The 25,285-nt window shown below is 37.5% G+C and overlaps 1 protein-coding gene across 8 annotated transcripts in view; it reads left to right on the top strand.

Moving 5' to 3' along the window:
• LDAH (lipid droplet associated hydrolase) overlaps positions 1–25,285 on the top strand; it is a 141,128-nt gene that overhangs the window by 25,382 nt on the left and 90,461 nt on the right. For all 8 annotated transcript variants that reach the window (XR_007519750.1, XM_049904824.1, XM_049904821.1 and 5 more), the window contains 2 exons: positions 1,697–1,852; positions 24,837–24,980. Coding sequence is in view for 7 of the 8 variants with exons in the window: in XM_049904819.1 (XP_049760776.1) it covers positions 1,697–1,852; positions 24,837–24,980 (300 nt within the window). In the remaining variant the exon portion in view is untranslated. The remainder of the gene's footprint in view (positions 1–1,696; positions 1,853–24,836; positions 24,981–25,285) is intronic.

Raw genomic sequence — 25,285 nt, 5'->3', positions numbered from 1 at the left:
CCTAGCACTGGAGCAGAGTTTCTCAACCTCAACACTGTGACTTTTTGGGCTGGATCATTCTTTGTTGTAGGGCTATCCTGTGTTTCATAGAATGTTTAGCAGCATCCCAGGTTTCTATCTACTAGATGCCAGTAGTACCCATACCCATAGCCATCAAGTTGATTCTGACTCATAGCAACCCTATAGGACAGAGTAGAACTGCCCTATAGGGCTTTCAAGGCTGTAATCTTTTCAGAAGCAGACTGCCACATCTTTCTCCCGTGGAGTGGCTAGTGGGTTCTAGCCGACCTTTTGGTTAGCAGCTGAGCACTTAATGACTGTGCCACCAGGGCTCCAGTAGTAGTCCCCCCCGCCCCCCTAGTGTGATAACAGAATATATCTTCAAATATTGCTAAGTATCCTCTGGCAACAGAATTGTCTCCATTGGAAAACCACTGTACTAGAGAAACCTAGGGGCTGAGCTGTAGAGGGGGAAAAAAAGCAAGTTTTCCAGGAGCTGGTTGAGAGAGCACATTGAAACCAGGAAAGAAAACTCCTTCCTTCTATAATGTCTCTCCAGCACCCTCTAGTGACAAAGCTTAACATCATGTAGCTGGTAAAGGAAAAGTATTTAAAGGGCCCAGATCCATTTTCTCAGAGCAGGCAATGAAGGATTTGGAGCTGAGAGTCAAAAATTGGTAATCAGCACATTCCAGAAAGCATTCTGTAAGTGATTAGGAAATAAAATATGAGCAAAGTTACAGGAGCAGGAAAATGTGAAAACACTGAGGAAATGCAAGGATAAGACAGCCTGGAGTGCAAGGTTGGTATGAAGGGTGAGAGGAGAGAAACCTACAGAGGTACTTTGAGCCTTAATTCCGGAAGCCTTTCAGTGAATGGAGTAGCATTAAAGAAAAACTGAAAGACCACTGGTGGTTTGAGACTTGGTGCTGTTTTAGACATAGGGATGGCAGGGGTGGAAATGGCAGTAAAAATAATTTTAGGACTGTATTTTTGCACATGCATAGATTTAGGAAGTTGTTCACATTGTTATCTCATATCCTAGTTGTTTTTGTTTGTTTTCCAAAGAGCCATTTTATAATTTAACAATATAGTACTTTAATAATAATACATATACTACTTAAGAACAATAATGCGTATAAAATATGCTTACAGAATTCGGGACAAGAGAGGGTTAATAGAGGAAGGAAGTGATCATACATTGAAAGGAGGAAAAGACCGTAAAGGAGCTCACTGTCCCTCTTACAGTTCTACCACGGAAAATACGAGGGCAAGCCATAACCTCTACATTTTTTCCCCCCGTTAAGTCTTCACTAGGTGAAGGTAGGGGGACTTTTCACTGGTAAAGCACATAGCTGTGAGAGTTGCAGCAGAGAGGAAGTGGACGTGTTATCCATGGTTAGTTATTGTCCATTTAGACTGGAGATGAAAGATGTGGGAAAGATGAATTCGATTTTGATTCAGACCCCTCTGTAGGTTTGTTTTTTTTGCCAAATATGTGTCTCTTATATTTTGCTTTAATATTCTTGAAATCCTGTAATCCAGAATTGCTGAATAGTCTTATATTTCCCATATCTATTTGTGATGTCTCCTCCTACTTATATGGAAATTTGTCCTTTTTATTCTTGAATATTTTCTTTGGCTCAAGGTTTTATGTTTTAGTGATTGTTCACACAGTTTTTCTTTCCTTACTTAGAAATGGACTCAAAAATCAAGGAAGAAATCCCTGTGCATGAGGAATTCGTTTTGTGTGGTGGAATTGAAACCCAGGTTCTAAAATGCGGGCCCTGGACTGACCTGTTTAATGATCAAGGTGCCACTAGGCCTAAGGTGCTTATTTTCATTATTACTGGTAAGTATAGAAAATCTGAATGAAGAGACTTTATGTGGACATTTATGACTATTTCTGATTTTAAAAACACCATTACAGGTTAATTATAGAGAATGTGATAAATATAGGAAATCTTACAGAAGGAAAAAAAATCACTCAGTTCATTGATAACAAGTACTGTTAATACTTTGGTGGTTTTTTCTTTTTCTTCTGTACATTTATAATATGTATATTATGTTGTTACGTGTATATATATATACATACATATATGTGTACTTATACATATGTATACACACATACACACAAAACTAAAAACCAAACACATTGCCGTGGAGTCAATTCTGACTCATAGCAACCCTATAGGACAGAGTAGAACTGCCCCATAGGGTTTCCAAGGAGCAGCTGGTGGATTTGAACTGCCGACCAATTTTGAGGGGTCAAAATTAGAAGCATACCACGTATACAATTTTGTAATCTGCTTTTTTTTCCTTAACAGTACTTAGAATATTTAGAACTTTTTCAGATGTTTCTGATAGTTTCTAAATATCTTTTTCCTCTCATTTAAAGATGATTACATGTTTATTGTAGCATGCTTATTCTGTCTTCTTGGTTCGCTGGATTTGGCAGCTAGATCCCTTGTGACCTTTGCTAGGTCACTGTCAGTAGAATGTTAGGACTGGATACTTGCTTGCAAGTTGTGAAGCATTTTTTTAATTGTGAGTGAGTTTGAACATATATATTTATAATCGATTTGTGTTTCTTGTTCTATGAATTGCTAGTTTGAAACCCTCGTGCATTTTTCAACTGTGTTGTCAGTGTTTTCCTTATTGATTTGTTGTAGCCTTTTTATATTTAAAGTAAAATTGTGCTTTGTCTATTGTATTGTAGCAAGAATCTTTCCTACTTAGTCATTTGACTCCATTATGGTATTTATTTGGTTGTGCGATAAGTTTCATTGTTATGTAGTCAAAATTCGTTTATCCTTTAAGTCTTCTGGGTTTTATGACTTTCCAAGAAAGGCCTTCGTTACTCCAAGATCATTTCTCCCATGTTTTCTTCTAGTTTTTTTTTTTTTTTTCTTTTTTGCTATAATTGAGGTGAACCATATCATTGTAGTAAGTTTGAAATTGGGACGTTTGATTCCTCTTTGGTTTTCTTTTTCAATATTGTTTTTTTTCTATTTAGAACCCTTTGCAATTCCATATAAATGTGAGGATTAGTTTTTCCATTTCTGCATGCAAATGGGATCTTTCCATTTATTTAGGTGTTCTTTAATTTCTGTCAACAATATTTTGTAGTCTTCAGGATAAAATTCTTCTAGTATTTTTATAGTTTCATTTTTATCCTCTAAATTTGATGCATCTGTAATTTAAGTGTGCATCCCGTGTTTGTGGATTAGAAGACAATATTTAAGATGGTAATACTCCCCAATGAAACCTACAGATTCAGTGCAATCCCTATCAAAATCCAATGGCCTTTTTTACAGAAATGGGAAAGCTGAAAAATTCCTTAAATTTATATGGAATTGCTCTCTACTTGGCCCATTACCCTTTATTATAGAATCTGTCTTTTTTCTATTGGTTTAAAATGTCAACTTTAACATAAAGTAGATTCTCCTATGGCTGGAAATCTGTTTCTGTACTCTTTTTCTTTCTGTACTAGTCACATCTTTAATGTTGTTGTTAGGTGCCCTCAAGTCAGTTCCGACTCACAGTGACCCTTTGTACAACAGAACGAAACACTGTCCGGCCCTGCACCATCCTCACAATCGTTACTATGTTTGAGCCCATTTGCAGCTACTGTGTCAGCCCTTCTCATTCTTCGCTGACCCTCTGCTTTACCAAGCATGCTGTCCTTCTCCAGGGACTGGCCCCTCATGATAACTTAGTAGAGTTGATGCATTTGAATTATAGCAATAGAATTGATTCATTTGAACTATGGTGTTGGCAAAGAATATTGAATATATCATGGACTGCCAGAAGAACAAACAAATCTGTTTTGAAAGAAGTATAGCCAGAATGCTCCTTAGACATGAGGAGGCGAGAGTTCATCTCACGTACGTTTTTAATAGCTCTAGCTTTATAATACTTTTACATATCTAGTAGCCCTTGTCCTGGGTCACTTTTATTCCTTTTCAGAATAGTTTTTGGCTTCTCACATGTTTATTTTCCCTACGATCTTTAGAATCAGCTTTTCTAGTTCCAACAATATCCTCAAAGACAAACACTTTCAACCCTGGTGTGTTCTTTTTGGTATTTGGTCCATATTTCTAAATGAAATACTTATGTTGCCATTTCTTGAGTTTCTTGAGGTTTTAGTATTAGAGGTTATCTGTTGACTTCCTCCATGAAAGATGAGGATCAGCTTTCCTCCACTTTGCCCTCCCCAAACACAAACATATCTCCCCCTCCCTCAATCTTCCTTTTATGACTGTATTATAGTTTTTGGTTAGGTCAGTATTCAGTGCCTTTATTGTTATGAGTATGTACATATTTCCAGCTAAGCTTATAAGGTATCATGATTCCATTTCCTCTCTGGTACATCTTTTTTGTTTTCTCTGGGTTAATGTTTGTCTCTTATATTTGCTTTTTTCTGTTTTAATCATCAATTTATCCTAAACTATTCTCTACCAGTGGGGGAAAAAAAAAAAAAGTCCACTCAATATGTTTGGGTAATCAGTGTTTCTTTTTTCTCGGAGATATACATTCCTGAACTCTGTTCTCTGACTCCAGTCTGGAGTGATTCCTCTGCAGTCCTACACAGCTGTCATTCTGGGGATTCCCTTCACTTTTCTCCTGGATTAAATCCCGTTTCCTGGATCCCATTTTTTCCTCTTTCTTGATTTATTTTCTTGTTTGGGGTGTAGTACATCTTCTAGTAGCTCCCTGAGAAGAGGCTCAATGGAAGGTAATCTTTTAAAGATCTAGCATGTCAAAAATGTTTTTAGAATTATAAGTTGGAAATAATTTTTCCTTAGAATTTTAAGGGTACTAATCATTGTTTTCCACCACCTTAGTTCTAGGATTCTGAAATTTCACAGTGATTTTTCATACTTTGTAATTGGTTCCATTTTAACCTAGAAACTCATGTACTTCAATTCTAAGAGCTATTTTTTTTCTCTCTCTTCCTTTTTTTTGTTAAACAATTTCCGGTTTAGTGGATGCAGTATTATTTTCTTTGGCTTCTTGTATTGTTGTGGTTTTCATTTAGTTTCTTTTCTTTTTTTGTTTGCATTAGTCCCTTTCTTTCCTCAAATATCTGGTAATCCTTGACTATCCCTTCATTTTTTAGAGCAGGGCACCAAAAAGCTGATTGGAAGTTCTGTATTCAGGAGTGGACCTTGCCCACAGGTGTGCCTAAGGTGACCATCCACCCCAGTTTGCCCAGGACTGGGCAGTTGCTCAAGACTCAGGACTTTCGGTGTAACACAAGGGCATTCCTGGGCAAACCAGGAAGTTTGGTCACTCTGGGTGAGTCTTTTTTCACTGGGGGGCCCCCAGCTTTCAGTATCTGTAACTTTTTCTTGGACTGTTCAGTTTTCCTAGCAAGGAATCTTCCAGTGTCCTGTCTAGGGGGTGGAAACCTGGCAGCTAATGTTCAGAGCTGAGTGGGGCAAAGCAGGCTGAGAGTTTGACTTTTTAGTAACACTTCACCTAAACCATCTTCTCGCTATGGTACTTCCATTCTCAGGCAGGTTAAGGTTCCTGAATTCAAAATTTCTCTTTGGTTTAGTCTCTTCCAGGAATAAACTTCCTAGTCTTCTACCAGGATGTAACAGTCTTTTTGGAAAGCAATCTGGCAAAATCTATGAAAATTAAAAGTACACATACTCTGCCTGCCGTGAGAATTTGAAATTATAGCCATGAGAAGTGCTAATTGATGGAGCAGAGATCTGGAGGCCACAATAAAAGATAGAATTGAGAGAATAAGTAGAAAAGTTATCTTAAACTGGAGAAGGGATGTACTCTGAGGCTGGAAGAAAGGTGCTGTAGAACATTTTAAGTCATTGTAATTCTCAGGCGGTCATATGAAGTGGAGACATGTGAAGTGTTTTGTGCTGTGAGTACAGTGATTACATCTCGAGCAGACATGACTTCATGGATGAACCTCCAGTTCTGTCCACACAGCAACCTTCTACGTAGGTGCTGAGTGATTACCAGAAGCCACTCTCTCACACTAACTTAATATATGGTAGTTTTTGTCTCCTGCAAAATTAACTGGAAGGCAAGAAGTCTACAGGTGCAGTGTTTGGTACTTCAGAGTTTATTGGCAGAGTCTAGGGATGATCACTCAGCCTCTGTTATGTGTTGCTCAGGTATCTGACTATGTGTGTGTTCAAGCATGTGTTTGTAACACATTTTGATAGAAACCTTTGATAAAATGTTTTTAGTTGCATTTCTTTTTGGATTGTTTTGTAACATCCCTACGCCTGGATATGTATGTGTGTGTGTATGTGTATGTGTTTATCTGATTTTAGTTCCATAAAAGCAGCCATGTTATTTTTCTTTGTGGTTTCCTAACCAGGAAGTTTAGTTCATGCTTGATAAAATATAAAACATAAGGCTGTAACGTTTAAGTGGTGAAGTATGCAGTGATATGTAAGCATTTTGCATTGCAGATGCAATGTTATAAGTTGGATTTTCTCTGTTATAAGTTGGATTTTCGTGTTACTGGCCATGGATTCACTGTATCTGATTTACTGTATCTGAGCGCTGCGTGCCCAACTGGTGCTGCTAGGCACCACTTTGGATAGAGAGAACTGTGAGAAGCCATGGCTGCTTTTAAAAAACTTAAAATTTTTGGTTAGGTTAAGAAGACTTACCTGGTAAGAAGTAGTTTATGTATATTGACTAAGTTTTCTCTACCTATGATTCAGACCTATAAAAAGTAATAGAGTTGGGAGGGTGATAATATGACACTGCTGTAGGTGTGATGGGATTTCTAGTGGCGGTCCAAAGGGGAGAGAGAAGTAGCACAAGTCTAAGGGGCAAATTAAGAATAGCCAAACCTGAGGGGTCTGTAACTCCAGGCCTCCACATTGGAAAATATCATAAAAAGGAATAACAGAACTGGAGAAGTTGTTGTTGTTAGGTGTCGTCTAGTCAGCCCCTGACTCGTGAGCCTGTGCACAACAAGGAAACACTGCCTGGTCCCGCGCCACCCCTTTGATGGCTTGGGGATTGGACTTTTCTGATCCATAGGGTTTTCACTGGCTGAATTTCCAAAGTACATTACCAGGCCTTTCTTCCAACTGGAGGGGTACCTGTTCTTTTTTGGTAGTTCTGCTGTGTCATCTTACCTGTTCCTAGCCTCAATTTTTAACAGTTGACTTTTTTCTACTTTATATATTTTAAAAAATTACTTAAAAATAATTTATTCAAGTACATAAATGTGATTATATAAATACTGCTTTAATTTTTAAGTGAAGGCCCTTTTTTTTTCCTTTCTTTTCCTTTTTTAGATTGGTTTCTTCTACTTGTGTCTCTGACTAGCTACATCACCCCTTTCTCCCCCATTTAAGAATTATGTATACTTCCATATTTTTTACTGTATTAATATACCCTTACATATGTGTATTAAAAACATAGGGGTGTTTTTCCAAAACTGAATCATGTTATGCATACTTTTCTGCATCTTGCTTCCATACTCAGCAGTACTCAGTGAGGTCCCTTCAGGTCAGCTGGTGGAGTGCAGAATCATTCTTGTTAACGTCTGTGTAACATTCTGGGGTATAGCTGAGTCTTAACATCTTCTGTCATGTTGCCATTTCTGGTGGTTTTGTTGTTGTTTGTTTTGTTTCATGGTCAGGCAGCATGCATCTTTGTACATATGTCCATAGTTATTGATGTTGTTATTTCTATGATACAGATTCCCAGGTATGGGATTTCTGAGTCAAAGGTTGTGTGTATTTTTAATTTTAATAGCTACTTTCCAAAAGTGCCGACCCTTTACATTTTCACCAGAATTATATGAGAATACCATTTCCCACATCCTTGCTGCAGTAGGTGTTTGGCAGTATAGTGCAGTGAGTACAAGCACTAGGGGCAGGATGGCTACCTGTATCCTAGCTCTGTCACTTGTTAACTCTGTGTCCTTGGACAAGTTATTTCAATATTTCCTCGTCTGTAAAATGAGGATGATAATATAAATAATACAAAGCAAGTTGTGAAGATTAACTAAGTTAAGGCATTTAAAGTGTTTAATAAATGGTAGCTATTTTTAAGAATATTAAGAATTTTGCCAGTCTTATAGAGTAAAATACTATCTTATTGCTTCTTTAATTTACATTTCCCTGACTACTAATGAATTTGAGTATCATTTTATATGTTGGTTGGTCATTTGGATTTGTTGTTGTCTGGGTTTGATTTGCTTTATCAATTTATATATAAAAAAAATTTAAGGGCTTATTTCCATTATTCTATCATCTCTTTTAAAAATATTGTTTCGGGGGCCAAGATGGCTGACTAGGTAGAAGCTACCTTGGATCCCTCTTGCAACAAAGACTCGGAAAAACAAGTGAATCGATCCCATACATGGCAATCTACGAACCCTGACCATCAAACACAGATCTAAAGAGTTCACCTGAGTGACAGAGACTGAGAACAAGCAACCACGGGGAAGCAACGACTGTTTTCGGAGCCTGGAGCCAGTGTCCCAGTCAGAAAACTTGGCACCAGGCTTTGGACTGTGCTCAGGGGAGCTGAGCACGGCATCCTGAGATGGTGCAAACACCGGACACAGCCCTAGCCCCCAGAAGTGACCTCGGGGGAAGCCCAGCCAGTGCACGCAGGCAGCACAGTGATGCAGCTGACAGAAGGAGAAGTCACCGGGATGCAGCGACTGGTTTTGGAGCCTGGAGTGTGACATCCCAGCCGGGGAACCTTGGCGCTGGGCTTTGGACAGGGAGCAGAGGAACTGACCATGGCTTCTGAGACAGCACAAGCAAAGGACATGGGCCTGACCCTTGGGGACAATCTTGACCCAGCCAACGCACACAGGCTACACACCCCTCAGGAATCTCAGATAAAACAGTCATGACCAAGCAAGATAAGTAACTTTGTCTATATTCCGGGGTGCTACTCTCTCCTATCTATCTGATCCCTCCCCTCCCCTTCCCAGGCAGCTTCATTAACGTTGGAATTCCCTAAGCCAGAGAGTGAAGTGCTCTGCAGTTTTTTTTTTTTGTTTTGTTTTTTTGGTCTTTTCCTAACCCATTCTCCTGGCCTGAGAAGCAGCTACAAAAAACGCAGGGACCAAAAATCCTTCCCTGACTTCCCGAAATTGGACTAAAAATACAGAACCAGCTCCAGCAAAGCATATGAGATCCACAGTCTTGGGCTTTCATCCCTACAGGGAACAAGGTGGCTATTATAATGCAAAGGCAATTCTGATAGGGATCTGACTGTAATTGTTTTAGCGGATTACTGGAAAGACAAGTTTCCCAGGTCTGATATCTCTGCGTATTAAACAGAGCCCTCACTGACCTACAACGGGGAACTGAAGGCTGAAGCTCCCCCCAGACCACCTAACCTCCTCCCTTAGGGGTCTGAGGATGATGACACCTACCAATCTGTAGAGGTATATGCATTGGGTGCCTAAGGTACAGATGCAGAGCCTACCCACCAAAGTGCTTTAGGAATAGAGACACACTGACCTCACTGGCACTTGGGGGAAGCCTGTCAGCACCCTGCCCCCCCCCGGAATGTGACCCCCTGCTGCTACTAGAATCTCGTGCACACAACTAGCACCACTGCTCCTCTAGGTGGATAGGTGACAGTCTGCACCACACACTAGGTGTCCCAAAATCAGATTCTGCTCAAGAATAGTGAATGGGCTCTTAGGCTTATATACCTGGTAACAGCCCAAACCAGCTGGTAATAGGACATAAGTGATTCAAGGGCTACAACAATCAAGACAGTGCAATCTAGTAGCCCATCTACGTATATTGAAAGAAAACAAGACAAGATAAGACTCAGTGAGCAAATATAGAATAAATCACTACAATACTTTATAGATGGCTGGGAGACAGCAGCCGATATCAAACCACATAAAGAAGCAGACCATGATTACTTCTACAACTCTCCAAATTAAAGAATCAAAATCTTTCCCAAATGAAGATACAATCCTGGAATTGCCAGATGCAGAATATAAAAAACTAATTTACAGAATGCTTCAAGACATCAGGGATGACCTCATAAATGAAATAAGGCAATCTACAGAAAAAGCCAAGGAACACACTGATAAAGCAGTTGAAGAAATCAAAAAGATTATTCAAGAACATAGTGGAAAAATTAATTAGCTGCAAGAGTCCATAGAGAGACAGCATTCAGAAATCCAAAAGATTAACAGTAAAATCACAGAATTAGACAACTCAATAGGAAGTCAGAGGAGCAGAATCGAGCAACTGGAATGCAGAGTGGGGGAGCTGGAGGATAAGGGAATTGACACCAATATAGATGAAAAAAATCAGATAAAAAAATTTAAAAAAATGAAGAAACCCTAAGAATCATGTGGGACTCTATCAAGAAGAATAACTTGCATGTGATTGGAGTTACAGAACGGAGGGATAACAGAAAATACAGAGAGAATAGCTGAAGATCTGTTGACAGAAAACTTCCCTGACATCATGAAAGATGAAAGGATATCTATCCAAGATGCTCATCGAACCCCATATAAGATTGATTCAAAAAGAAAATCACCAAGACATATTATCATCAAACTTGCCTAAACCAAAGATAAAGAGAAAATTTTAAAAGCAGCCACGGATAAAAGAAAGGTCTCCTACAAAGGAGAATCAATAAGAATAAGTTCAGACTACTCAGCAGAAACCATGCAGTCAAGAAGGCAATGGGATGACATATATAGAGCACTGAAGGAGAAAAACTGCCAGCCAAGGATCATATATCCAGCAAAACTCTCTCTCAAATATGAAGGTGAAATTAAAACATTTACAGATAAACACAAGCTTAGAGAATTTGCAAAAACCAAACCAAAGCTACAAGAAATACTAAAGGAAATTGTTTGGTCAGAAAATCAATAATATCAGACACCAGCACAACACAAGGTCACAGAACAGAACATCCTGGTATCAACTCAAATAGGGAAATCACAAAAACAAATTAAGATTAATTTTTAAAAAGAAAAAAATGCTCAAAGCAGGGAATCATTGAAGTCAATATGTAGAAGATCACAATAATCAAAAAGAGGGACTAAATACAGGAGGCATGGAACTGCCATATGGAGAGGGATACAAGGTGATATAGGACAATACAAGTTAGGTTTTTACTTAGAAAAATAGGGGTAAATATTAAGGTAACCACAAAGAGGAATAACAATTCCATAACTCAAAACAAAAACCAAGAAAAACATAATGACTCAGCAAACATAAATTCAACTACTATGAAAATGAGGAACACACAATTTACAAAGAAAAACGTCTCAGCACAAAAAAGTAAGTGGAAAAATGAAATTATCAACAACACACACAAAAAGGCATCAAAATGACAGCACTAAACACATTGTAAATGGACTAAATGCACCAATAAAGAGACAGAGAGTCTCAGACTGGATAAAGAAACATGATCCGTCTATATGCTGCCTACAAGAGACACACCTTAGACTTAGAGACACAAACAAACTAAAACTCAAAGGATGGAAAAAAATATATCAAGCAAACAACAATCAAAAAAGAGCAGGAGTAGCAATATTAATTTCTGACAAAATAGACCTTAAAGTTAAATCCACCACAAAGGATGAAGGACACTACATAATGATTAAAGGGACAAGAGACCAGGAAGATATAACCATATTAAATATTTATGCACCCAATGACAGGGCTGCAAGATACATAAAACAAACTTTAACAGAACTGAAAAGTGAGATAGACACCTCCACAGTTATAGCAGGAGACTTCAACACACCACTTTCGGAGAAGGACAGGACTTCCAGTAAGAAGCTCAATAGAGACACGGAAGACCTAATTGCTACAGTCAACCAACTTGACCTCATAGACTTATACAGAACACTTCACCTGACAGCTGCAAAGTATACTTTTTTTCTAGCACACATGGAACATTTTCTAGAATAGACCACATATTAGGTCATAAAACAAACCTTTGCAGAGTCCAAAACATCGAAATATTACAAAGCATCTTCTCAGACCACAAGGCCATAAAAGTGGAAATCAATCACAGAAAAATCAGGGAAAAGAAATCAAATACTTGGAAACTGAACAATATCCTGCTCAAAAAAGACTGGTTTATAGAGGACATTAAGGAGGGAATAAAGAAATTCATAGAATGCAACAAGAATGAAAATACTTCCTATCAAAACCTCTGGGACACAGCAAAAGCAGTGCTCAGAGGTCAATTTATATCGATAAGTGCACGCATACATAAAGAAGAAAGAGCCAAAATCAGAGAACTGTCCCTACAACTTCAACAAATAGAAAGCAAGCAACGAAAGAATCCATCAGGCACCAGAAGAAAACAAATAATAAAAATTAGAGCTGAACTAAATGAATTAGAGAACAGAAAAACAATTGAAAGAATTAACAAAGCCAAAAGCTGGTTCTTTGAAAAAATTAGCAAAATTGATAAACCATTGGCCAGACTAACTAAAGCAATACAGGAAAGGAAACAAATAACCTGAATAAGAAACAAGATGGGCTGTATCACAACAGACCCAACTGAAATTAAAAGAATCATATCAGATTATTACGAAAAATTGTACTCTAACAAATTTGCAAACCTAGAAGAAATGGATGAATTCCTAGAAAAACACTACCTACCTAAACTAACACAGTCAGAAATAGAACAACTAAATAGACCCATAGCAAGAAAAGAGATTGAAAAGGTAATCAAAAAACTCCCAACAAAAAAAAAGCCCTGGCCCGGACGGCTTCACCGCAGAGTTCTACCAAACGTTCAGAGAAGAGTTAACACCACTACTACTAAAGGTATTTCAAAGCATAGAAAATGATGGAATACTACCTAATTCATTCTATGAAGCCACCATATCCCTGATACCAAAACCAGGTAAAGACACCACAAAAAAAGAAAATTACAGACCTATATCCCTCATAAACATAGATGCAAAAATCCTCAACAAAATTTTAGCCAATAGAATTCAATAACATGTCAAAAAAATAATCCACCATGACCAAGTGGGATTGGTTGGTTTAATATTAGAAAAACCATTAATATAACCTACCATATAAATAAAACAAAAGACAAAAACCACATGGTCTTATCAATTGATGCAGAAAAGGTATTTGACAAAGTCCAACACCCATTCATGATAAAAACTCTCAGCAAAATAGGAATTGAAGGAAAATTCCTCATCATAATAAAGGGCATCTATACAAAGCCAACAGCCAACATCACTCTAAATGGAAAGAGCCTGAAAGCATTTCCCTTGAGAACGGGAACCAGACAAGGATGCCCTTTATTACCGCTCTTTTTCAACATTGTGCTAGATGTCCTAGCCAGAGCAATTAGGCTAGACAAAGAAATGAAGGGCATCCGGATTGGCAAGGAAGAAGTAAAATTATCTCTATTTGCAGATGACATGATCTTGTACACAGAAGACCCTACGGAATCCTCCAGAAAACTACTGAAGCTAATAGAAGAGTTTGTCAAAGTCTCAGATTATAAGATAAACATACAAAAATCACTTGGGTTCCTCCACATCAATAAAAAGAACATCGAAAAGGAAATCACCAAATCAATACCATTCACAGTAGCCCCCAAGAAGATAAAATACTTAGCAATAAATCTTACCAAAGATGTAAAAGGCCTATACAAAGAAAACTACAAAGTACTAGTGCAAGAAACTAAAAAGGACCCACATAAGTGGAAAAACATACCTTGCTCATGGATAGGAAGACTTAACATAGTAAAAATGTCTATTCTACCAAAAGCCATCTATACATACAATGCACTTCTGATCCAAATTCCAATGTCATTTTTTAATGTGATGGAGAAACAAATCACCAATTTCATATGAAAGGGAAAGAAGCCCCGGATAAGTAAAGCACTACTGAAAAAGAAGAAGAAAGTGGGAGGCCTCACTCTACCTGATTTCAGAACATATTATTCAGCCACAGTAGCCAAAACAGCCTGGTACTGGTACAACAACAGGCACATAGACCAATGGAACAGAATTGAGAACCCAGATATAAATCCATCCACATATGAGCAGCTGATATTTGACAAAGGCCCAGTGTCTGTTAATTGAGGTAAAGATAGTCTTTTTAACAAATGGTGCTGGCATAACTGGATATCCATATGCAAAAAAATGAAACAGGACCCATACCTCACACCCTGCACAAAAACTAACTCCAAGTGGATCAAAGACGTAAACATAAAGACTAAAACGATAAAGATCGTGGAAGAAAAAATAGGGACAATGTTAGGAGCCCTAATACAAGGCATAAACAGAATACAAAACATTACCAAAAATGACGAAGAGAAACCCGATAACTGGGAGCTCCTAAAAATCAAACACCTATGCTCATCTAAAGACTTCACCAAAAGAGTAAAAAGACCACCTACAGATTGGGAAAAAATTTTCAGTTATGACATCTCCGACCAGCGCCTGATCTCTAAAATCTATATGATTCTGTTAAAACTCAACCACAAATAGACAAACAACCCAATCAAAAAGTGGGCAAAGGATATGAACACGCACTTCACTAAAGAAGATGCCCAGGCGGCTGACAGATACGTGAGAAAATGCCCTTGATCATTAGCCATTAGAGAAGTGCAAATTAAAACTATGATGAGATTCCATCTCACTCCAACAAGGCTGGCATTAATGCAAAAAACACAAAATAATAAATGTTGGAGAGGCTGCGGAGAGATTGGAACTCTTATACACTGCTGGTGGAAAAGTAAAATGGTACAACCACTTTGGAAATCTATCTGGTGTTTTCTTAAAAAGTTAGAAATAGAACTACCATACAACCCAGAAATCCCACTCCTCGGAATATATCCTAGAGAAATAAGAGCCTTTACATGAACAGATATATGCACACCCATGTTTATTGCAGCATTGTTTACAATAGCAAAAAGCTGGAAGCAACCAAGGTGTCCGTCAACTGATGAATGGATAAATAAATTATGGTATATTCACACAATGGAATACTATGCATCTATAAAGAACAGTGACGAATCTGTGAATCATTGCATAACGTGGAGAAACCTGGAAGGCATTATGCTGAGTGAAATTAGTCAGATGCAAAAGGACAAATATTGTATAAGACCACTATTATAAGATCTCGAGAAATAGTATAAACTGAGAAGAACACATACTTTTGCGGTTACGAGGAGGGGAGGAAGGGTGGGTGGGAGAGGGTTATTTACTGATTAGTTAGTAGATAAGAACTACTTTAGGTGAAGGGAAGGACAATACTCAATACACAGAAGGTCAGCTCAACTGGACTGGACCAAAAGCAAAGAAGTTTCCTGGATAAACTGAATGCTTCAAAGGTCAGCGGAGCAGGGGCGGGGATTTGGGGACTATGGCTTAAGGGGACTTGTAAGTCAATTGGCAAAATAATTCTATTATGAAAACATTCTGCACCCCACTTTGAAGTGTGGCATTGGGGGTCTTAAATGCTAACAGACAGCCATCTAAGATGCATCAATTGGTCTCAACCCACCTGGATCAAAGGAGAGTGAAGATCACCAAGATCACACGATAACTATGAGCCCAAGAGACAGAAGGGGCCACATGAACCAGAGACTGACATCATCCTGAGACCAGAGGAACTAGATGTTGCCTGGCCACAACCGATGACTGCCCTGACAGGGAGCACAACAGAGAACCCTTGAGGGAGCAGGCGAACAGTGAGATGCAGACCCCAAATTCTCATAAAAAGACCAGACTTAATGGTCTGAGTGAGACTAGAAGAATCCCGGCGGTCATGGTCCCCAAACCTTCTGTTGGCCCAGGACAGGAACCGTTCCCGAAGACAACTCATCAGACATGGAAGGGACTGGGCAATGGATCGGAGAGAGATGCTGATGAAGAGTGAGCTACTTGTATCAGGTGGACACTTGAGACTGTGTTGGCATCTCCTGTCTGAAGGGGAGATAGGAGGGTAGAGAGGGTTAGAAACCGTCACGAAAGGACAGTCTGGAAGGAGGGAGAGGGCTGACTCATTAGGGGGAGAGTAAGTGGGAGTATGGATTAAGGTGTATATAAGCTTATATGTGTCAGACTGATTTGATTTGTAAACTTTCACTTAAAGCACAATAAAAATTATTTTTAAAAAATTGTTTCTAAACCTATAATTTGTCTTTATTTACAGTAAAAAAGTTTTAAATTTTTAGGTAGTCAAATAGGTGTTGGTTAAGGTCTCTTTGTACCCAGGTTATATACAAAATGTTCCAGGTTTCCTTGCAAATTATTTATTGCCCTAGAGTTTACACTGAAATCTTTAATCCAGTTTGTCTGTGCAATAAGATATGAATCTACTTTTTATTTTCTTTTATGTGGTTATCAGTTGTGCCAGTACCATTAATCAATTCTTTTCTGGTGCCATTAAACAAAGCCCTTTGTTTTATGTTAAATTATTCTATATAAGAGGACCTATTTCTTAATTCTCTTTTCTGTTACACTAATCTATTTTTATATATACTAATACTGTATTGATTTATTACCATAACTTAAAGTATGTTCTGATATGTGGTGAATGGAAAAAACTGTTGAGATTGTAACTAACTGAATTAAGTTTATATAGGTTTATTTTGGAAGAACTGATGATTTTATTATTTAAGTTTTCAAATTTAGTGGAATGATATGCCTTTCATTTATTCAGTGTTGTTTTTTGTCTTTTCGTAAAATATTTCATTTTTTATATATGTAGATTTGGTGCCTTTGTATTTAAGTTTATTACTCAGTGTTTTATAATTCTTGTTGTTGCTGTTAATGGAATTTTTTTTCTAGTTTTCATTTCTGTGCTAGTTTTTACTGACTTGACATGTTTTTTCAGCTCTTTTACCAAACTTAGTCATTTGCATAATTTTCATTAGCATCTCTAAATTTTCTAGGTATACAATCATATAGTAAACAGTAGGAGATTTAAGAAGTATCTAGACAATGAGTGAAGGAACAGTTGAGTACATGAACTGGGGACGTTCACGGATGCATAAGTCATTAGTAGAGACCAGTGGTGGTTCACTGGTAGAGTTCTTGCCTTCCATGCAAAGATCCAAGTTTAATTCCCGGTCAGTGCATCTCAAACACAGCCATCTCTTGTCTGTCATTGGAAGCTTATGTGTTGCTATGATGCTGGACAGATTTCAGTGGAGCTTCCAGACTAAGACAGACTAAGGAGAAAGGCCCGGCAATCTACTTCTGAAAACCAGTCAGTGAAAACCCTATGGATGACAGTGATCTTGATCCCCTTGTGCATGGGGTTGCCATGAGTTAGGGGTCGACTTGACTGTGGCTAACAACACACAAACACGCATATACCTCTATTAATTGTGGCAAAAAAAAAAATTCGTTATATATACATATAAAGCATAAAATTTACCATTTTAATCATTTTTAAGTGTGCATTTCTGTGGCATTAGTTATATTCAGAATGTTGTACAGCCATGACCACTGCCTATATTTCCAAAATTTTTTATCACCCCAGAATCTTTGTACCAAGCAGTGATTTCCCATTTCCTCCCCTTTCAGTCCCTGATAGCCTCTCATCTACTTCCTGTCTCTATGAGTTTGTCTATTCTAGATATATCATATAAGTGGAATCAGACAATATTTACCCTTTTGTGCCTGGCTTGTTTCATTATCATAATATTTTGAAGATCGATCTGTGTTGTAGCATGTATCAGAACTTCATTCCTTTCATGGCTGAATATCCGTTATATGTATATACCACATTTGTTTATCCATTCATTTACCGACGGACGTTTGGGTTATGTCAGCTTTTGGCTATAGTAAATAGTGCTTCTATTGGCATACAAGTATTTGTTTGAGTCTTTGTTTTCAATTCTTTTGGACATATTCGTAGGAGTGAATTTCTGGGTCATATGATAATTCTGTGTTTAACTTTTTGAGGAGTTTCCAAAATGTTTTTCATCACATCTTCACATTTGACATTACTACCAGCAATGCACAAGGATTTTAGTTTCTCCACATTCTCCCCAACACTTGTTAAGTTTCTGTTTTTCTGATCATGGCCATCCTGGTGGGTATAAGGCCTCACTGTGGTTTTGATTTGCAATTCCCTAATGACTAACAACCTAGAGCATCATCTCATGTGCTTGGTCATGATGTTTCCTTTTAATATTTTGTTGGATTCAGTATGCTAAAATTTTGTTTAGAATTTTTGCATTTATGTTCAAAAGGTATTTTGGTTTATAGTTTTCATTTTTTGTAATGTCTGTCTAGTTTTGCTATCAGGGTAATGCTAGACTCATAGAGTGAGTTTGGAAGTGTTCCCTCCTCTTCTGTTTTCTGGAAGTTTGTGTAAAATTGTTATTATTTCTTACTTAAATGTTTGGTAGAATTCTCCAGTGAAGACATATGGGCCTGGAAATTTCTTCATGGGAAGATTTTTAAGTATGGTTTCAGTTTCTTTGATTGATATAGGACTGTTCAGGTTATCTATTTCTTCTGTAGTGAGCTTTGTAGCTTGTGTCTTTCTAGGAATTTATCTATTTCCTGTAAGCTGTCAAATTGGTTAACATAAAGTTGTTCATAATACTTTCTAATTATCCTTTTAATACAGAAAAATATCTTTAAAATTTAAATCTGATCATACCTTAACCTTGTAAAACCCTTGCAGTCTTACTTAGAATAAAAGCCAAATGTCTTATCATGGCCCACAAAGTACTGCGTAATCATATTTGTCCTTCTCTGCAACCTCATCTCATGCAAGATCTTTGCCCCTCACTGTTCGTACACTGACATGCTGCATGTAAAGAGAGAACTAGGGATTATAGCGTCTTGTTTCTTCAGGAGCCAAGCCCTTTATTTCTTGAGGGCCTTTGCACTTGTTCTTCTTCCTTTACTAAAATTTTCTTCCCTCAAATCTTCACAAGCTGATTTCTTCTCATCCTTCAGGTTTCAACTAAATGGCACCTCTTCAGACAAATTTTCAGCCCACGTTAGTCTCTTCCTTCCTTTATCACATGGCCCTCTTTATTTCCTTCATAGCAGTTATCCTATGGCAGTTATCATGGTCTTGAATTATCTTATTTACTTTTTCTCCCGCTAGAATGTAAATTTCATAAGGAACCTTATCTGTCTTGTGCTTAATGCTGTTGTTGTTACGTTCCATTGAGTTGGTTCTGACTCATAGTGACCCTGTGTACAATAGAATGAAACACTGCCCGATTCCTGCACCATCCTCAAATCGTTGCTACGTTTGAGCCCATTGTTGTAGCTACTGTGTCAGTCTATCTCATCGAGGGTCTTCTTGTTTTTCACTGACCCTCTACCTTATGAAGTATGATGTCCTTCTCCAAGGATTGGTCCCTCCTAATAACAGGTCCAAAGTACGTGAGATGAAGTCTCACCATGCTCACTTCTGTCATTCTGGCTGTAGTTTTTCCAAGACAGATTTAGTGACATATATAATAAGTGCTTAATAAATGTTTGATTATTAAAAGAATATACAAAAAATGACAGTAATGAGTAGAATGAATGAACATAAAGTAGTTGGTGTTATCATTCACTTGATAAAGCAGCAAATCAGACAGGTGGAGAGGATTTGCTTAAAATTTTATAGTCATTAGGGACAGAACTCAGACTTAAGCCAGACATAGAATAAAAGTTTGTTTTATAGTAGTACTGTTATCAAGTACACATTGTTTTTTATATATTTTGTCATTATTACTGGAGCCGTGGTGGCAGAGTGGTTAAGAGCTACAGCAAGCTACAGCTGCTAACCAAAGGGATCAGCAGTTCGAATCCACCAGCTGCTCTTTGGAAATCATTATTATTGCCTTTTATTATCAGTCTCTTTATAAATCCAATCTTCGAACATCTGAGAGTAAACATCCGAGAATGATAACATCAGCAAATTACATGCAGCAACATTGTATATAGTGCATATTACTAACGATAAGATGTACAAAAAAAAAAAAAAAAGACAGTTGTAAGTGCGGTTTGTTGTAACTCGAATAAGTGTTGGACTACCTGTAACGCAAACTATAGACCTATTGTAAGATTAACTGAAACAAGGCACACAGAAGATTCTAGATGAGGTCTTCTATGTTCTTTTTGCCCTTTTCAGTATTATTATCTTCTTTTGTATATTCTTTCAGTCATCAAATATTTTTTTCCCTTTGTGTCTTTTTTTTTTTTTTTGAACATTTTATTGTTCTTTAGGTGCAAAGATAAGAAGGCAGGAAGGGGCAGGGAAACTGGACAAATGGAAATGGGGAATCCAGGGTGGAAATGGGGAGGGTGCTGACACATTGCAGGAATTGTAACCAGTGTCACGAAACAATTTATGTATGAATTATTGAATGGGAAACTAATTCACTAAACTTTCATCAGTCATCAAATATTTATTGAACGTTTAACATCTTTGTGACTTTGGGCAAGTGTTTTAACCTCTATTTACCTCAGTTTCTATAAAATGGAAATAATAATAGTGCTACCCCATATGGAGGACTAAATGAGTATATGTAAAGTACTTAAACACTGGCTGGCACTTAGTAAGTGCTATATAAATGTTCTGGAGCCGTGGCGGAGCACGGTTAAGAGCTCAGCTGCCAACCAAGAGGTCTGCAGTTCATATCCACCAGCTGCTACTTGGAAACCCTATGGGGCAATTCTCTGTCCTATAGGGTCACTATGAGTTGGAATCGACTCAACAGCAATGGCTTTGGTTTTCGTTTGGATATAAATGTTAGCTATTATTTATTTTCTACTCATATAAAGAAAACTGTAGAACTTTACTGAGATATGACATTTGAATAAAAGAGATCTAACACTTCCTAAAATATTATACTCAGTGATATAAAATAATCAAGTCTTTCTAATTCCATGTATTATAAAATTTTAATCATAGTCTCAAAGAGATTTTTAAAAATTGGAACTGCTGAAAATAATACTAAAATTTATAAGACTGGTCAAGAAAATTTAGAGAAGAACATTAAAAGAAAGGGTTTGTCCTGTCGGTTACTGAAACATTAAAATGTACTGATTAAGATAGTATGGTACTGGCACAGGAGAAGGGAGAAAAATAAATAGAATTATTTGGAAACAGAAATGACAAGTTAATGTAACAATTCAATATTAGATCAGAAGGACAGTTCAAATCGATGAAGGAAGACTGGGTTGTTTAATAAATGGTCTTGGGACACTTGGTTAGCCATTTGGAAAGAAATTTGATTGCTCTCTTATACCTTATACAAGAAGATATCCCAAACTTGTTGAAGATTTAAATATAAAACAGTGGACATCCTCATCCATCATAGATGTTACAGCCCCTGTCCTGGTATTCCCTTCTTTCCTTTTTCTCTTAACTGCACAGTGGCCAGCCAACTGACCAAAGAGCAGAGGATAAGTGGCAAAGCCAGGATTCTAACCCAGGCAGTCTGGTTCTAGAGTCTATGACCTTAACCACTTACCCACGTTGCCTCTCTAGGAAAGTGACAGATATGGACAATGAAGAAGAAATTGGTGAAACTTTGACAAGGATGGTAGTAGTTACATCAGTCTAGAAGACCCTTGCCATGTAATTGCAAAGAAGAGAAAAACTAATAGCATAGAGAAATAGATAAATTGATCAGAGAAAAAGATATTGATAGAAGTGGAGAAGTGACTGTAAAAACTTGATAAAGATGATTATTGCAAAATGAAAACCCAATTTCACTGTCTTTTACTCTACAGATGTATCACATTGAATCTTTTTTTAAAAAAAGATCATTTATTCATTTTGTTTCTGAATAGCAGAACTCTGTCAAAATGTGTTCTGTATACACACTGCCTATAAGGTTTTAGTTGGTGATCTTTTCCCCAAAGGATCAAACTGTACATCTCTTTACAATATAAATACTTTTGATAAATTATAAGGAAGCACTTAGTAGACTCCTTAGTTTCTCTTTGTGAATGATTCTCACACTGATTTGGCAGGATTCTTTTTTTACTTTTCATGCAACTTGATAATTGAGCATAGTCAAATCTTTTTTTTTTTTTTTTAATGTGTTTTAGGTGAAAGTTTACACAGGAAATTAAGTTCTGGTTTGACAGTTTTTGTACAGATTGTTTCATGACATTGGTTACAATTTTCATAATATGTCAGCATTCTTATTATTTCCATTCTGTAATTCAGTTTCCATTGATCTGGTTTCCCTTCCACTTTTGCCTACTCATTTTTGTTTTTGGGTAAATGTTGACTGTTTGGTCTCATCCAGTTGATTGTTTAAGGGACCATGGTCAAATCTTGAAGGACCTTACAGGCATTATTAACAAGTTTAGACTTTATCTGGATGACAGTGGGAAGCCACTGAAGGGCGTTAATTAAAGTACTGCTATGATTTGATTTGAGGTTGAAGATATTTCTCTGGGTCTCTAAAAAATTGATTCTTAGGGTAGAAGAGTGGCTAGGAGAAGAATGAAATTAGAAATCAATAACAAATAAATCAGGGAAACTCATAAATACGTGGAAATTTACAACGCATTTCTAAATAAGAAGAAATCACAGGGAGTCAAAGAAATCATAGGGAAACTCAAAAATACTTTGAAAAGGAAGACACAACAAACCAAAACTTACGGGGTGCAGCTAAAGCAATGATTAGAGAGAATTTCGTAGCTGTAAATTTCTATGATAAGAACGATGAAAGATCTCAAATCAATAAACTAGCCTTCTGGCTTAAAAACCAAAATGAAACTCATTGCCGTCGAGTTGATTCAGACTCATAGCAACCCTAAAGGGCAGAGTAGAACTGCCCCATAGGGTTTCCAAAGAGCACCTGGTGGATTCAAACTGCCGACTTTTTGGTTAGCAGCTGTGGCTTTTAACTACTATGCCACCAGGGTTTACCCTTCTACCTTAAGACACTAGAAAAAGAACAAACTAAACCTGAAACAAGAAGAAGGAAGGAAATAATAAAGGTTAGGGTGGAAATTAATGAAATCGAGAATAGAGAAAAAAAAAAATAGGAAAAATCAGTGGAATAGGATTGAGAGTCCAGAAATAAACCTGTGTGTCTATGGGTCAACTGATTTTCGATACAGCTGCCAGGACTATTCAATGCGGAAAGAATAGTCATTTCAACAAATGATGATTGAACAACTGGATTGCCACATGCAAAAGAATGAAGTTCAACCCTTATCTCACACCACATACCAAAATTAACTCAAAATAGATCAAAGACTAAATGTAAGAGTTAAAACTATAACACTCTTAGAGGAAACATAAATACGAATCTTTATGACCTCAGATTTGGCAATGGATTTTTAGATATTATACCAAAAGCCCAAACAACAAAAGGAAAAATAAATTGGGCTTCATCAAAATTAAAAAGTTTTATACTCCTAAGGACATTATCAAGAAAGTGAAAAACCAGCCCATAGAATGAGAGGAAATACTGCAAATTATATATCTGATAAGGCAATTGTATCTAGAATGCATAAAGAACGCCTACAACTCAAGAAACCCAGTTAGAAAACGGGCAAAGAATCTGAGTAGACATTTCTCCAAAGAAGACATACAAATGTCCAATGAGTGCATGAAAAGATGTTTGGCATTAGTCCTCGGGGAACTGCAAGTCAAAACTACAGTGTGATACCACTTCATGCCCACTAAGTTAGCGTAATCAAAAAGTCAGATAATAGCAAGTTTTGGAGAGGATATGGAGAAACGGAAATCCTCATACTCTGCTGGTGGGAGTATAACCTCATACGCTCCTGGTGGGAGTGCAGCCACTTTGGAAAAGTCTGGCAGTTTTTCAAGTGGTTAAGCATAAACTTACCATATAACACAGCAGTTCCACTCCTAGGTATATACCCAAGAGAAATGAAAACGTATATCCACATAAAAACTTGTACTCGAATGTCTGTAACGGCGTTATTCATAATAGCCAAAAGGTAGCAACAACTCACATGCCCATCAACTGATGAATAAACAAGATGTGGTATAGCTGTACAATGGAATACGATTTAGCCATAAAAAGAAATGAAGTACTGATACACGCTACAGTAAGGATAAACCCTGAAAGCATTGTGCTAAGTCACAAAAGAAGCTAGTCACAAAAGGCCACATATTATATAATTCTGTTTATATGAAATGTCCAGAAGAGGCAAATCTGTCAAGACAAAAAGTAGATAGATTCGTGGTTACCAGGGGCTGGAAGAGCGGGGCATGTGATGGAGGCGAGGGGGCATGTGGAGTGACTGCTAATGGGTATGGAACTTCTTTCTGAGGAGATGAAAATCTTCTAAAATTGACTGTAGTAGTCATTGCACATATCTGTGAATATTCCAAAAAATGATTGACTTGTACATTTTACATGGGTAAAGTATATGGTGTATGAATTAATGTCTCCATAAAGCTGTTAAAAGAGTGGAGAGGAGAAGACCCGTCAGGAGGCTGTGTTGCAAGAAGCCACCTGGGAAGTTACGTGGTAACGGAGAGAAGTAGACAAATTCGAGATGTATCTTGGAACTGAATTGATAGGACTTATTGATGGATTGTACCTGAGGGGCAGGGAGAAACCAACAAAGACTCCTAGTGTTTTGACTTGAACAATAGACTTGTGATTGGTAGTGCCATTTAGTGAGTTGAGAAAGAGGGAGAAAGAACTTACTTGAAACAGAAGAAGCAGGAGCAGAAATTTTCCAAGTGATCATTCTCAAATTTAAGGTAGAAGGGGTTCTAAAATTGAAATGTATATGTTAATTTACCAGATTTGTAGAGGAAAGTGTGAGGAGAAAATAGCTCCTCCCCCCCCCCCCTTATCTTCCTGTCTGGATATCATCTTGTGTGGATTTATTGCTTTGGCTTATTGAAGGTCTTTATTTCTTTTTTTAGGTAACCCAGGTTTTACTACGTTTTATTTGCCATTTGCGAAGGCTCTGTACTCTTTGATAAATGGACGTTTTCCAGTTTGGATTATCAGTCATGCTGGCCACTCCGTCACGCACAAAGACAAAAAGATTCATGCAGCCTTAGATGGTATGTCCTTGCTAACATCTGCCTTTGTTTGCAGCGAGTGGGTGTTCATGTTTCTGTGAATTCTGTGAAGATAAAGAGTTACACTAGTACAAACCTGTTTGTGCCATGAAGCCCATACTGCCATGTTTTGGTAATATTTGGATTTTTAGGAACATTTTAATTCTTGATGTGATTTTCTATAAGAATTTGGGTGAATCAACCCATGTGTCTATGACTTCCCTTTTCTGTTTACCAATTTGTAATCAACTGTGTATTTCCAGGGCTGTACTAGGTTTTTACTAGGAGGAATGAGGGTGAAAAAGTAA

Source organism: Elephas maximus, chromosome 12 (genome assembly GCF_024166365.1).
Source record: "Elephas maximus indicus isolate mEleMax1 chromosome 12, mEleMax1 primary haplotype, whole genome shotgun sequence".
In the NCBI taxonomy this organism is placed as follows: Eukaryota; Metazoa; Chordata; class Mammalia; order Proboscidea; family Elephantidae; genus Elephas; species Elephas maximus.
Note: the sequence above shows the minus strand (reverse complement) of the source record. Positions and strands in the feature narration are given on the sequence as shown.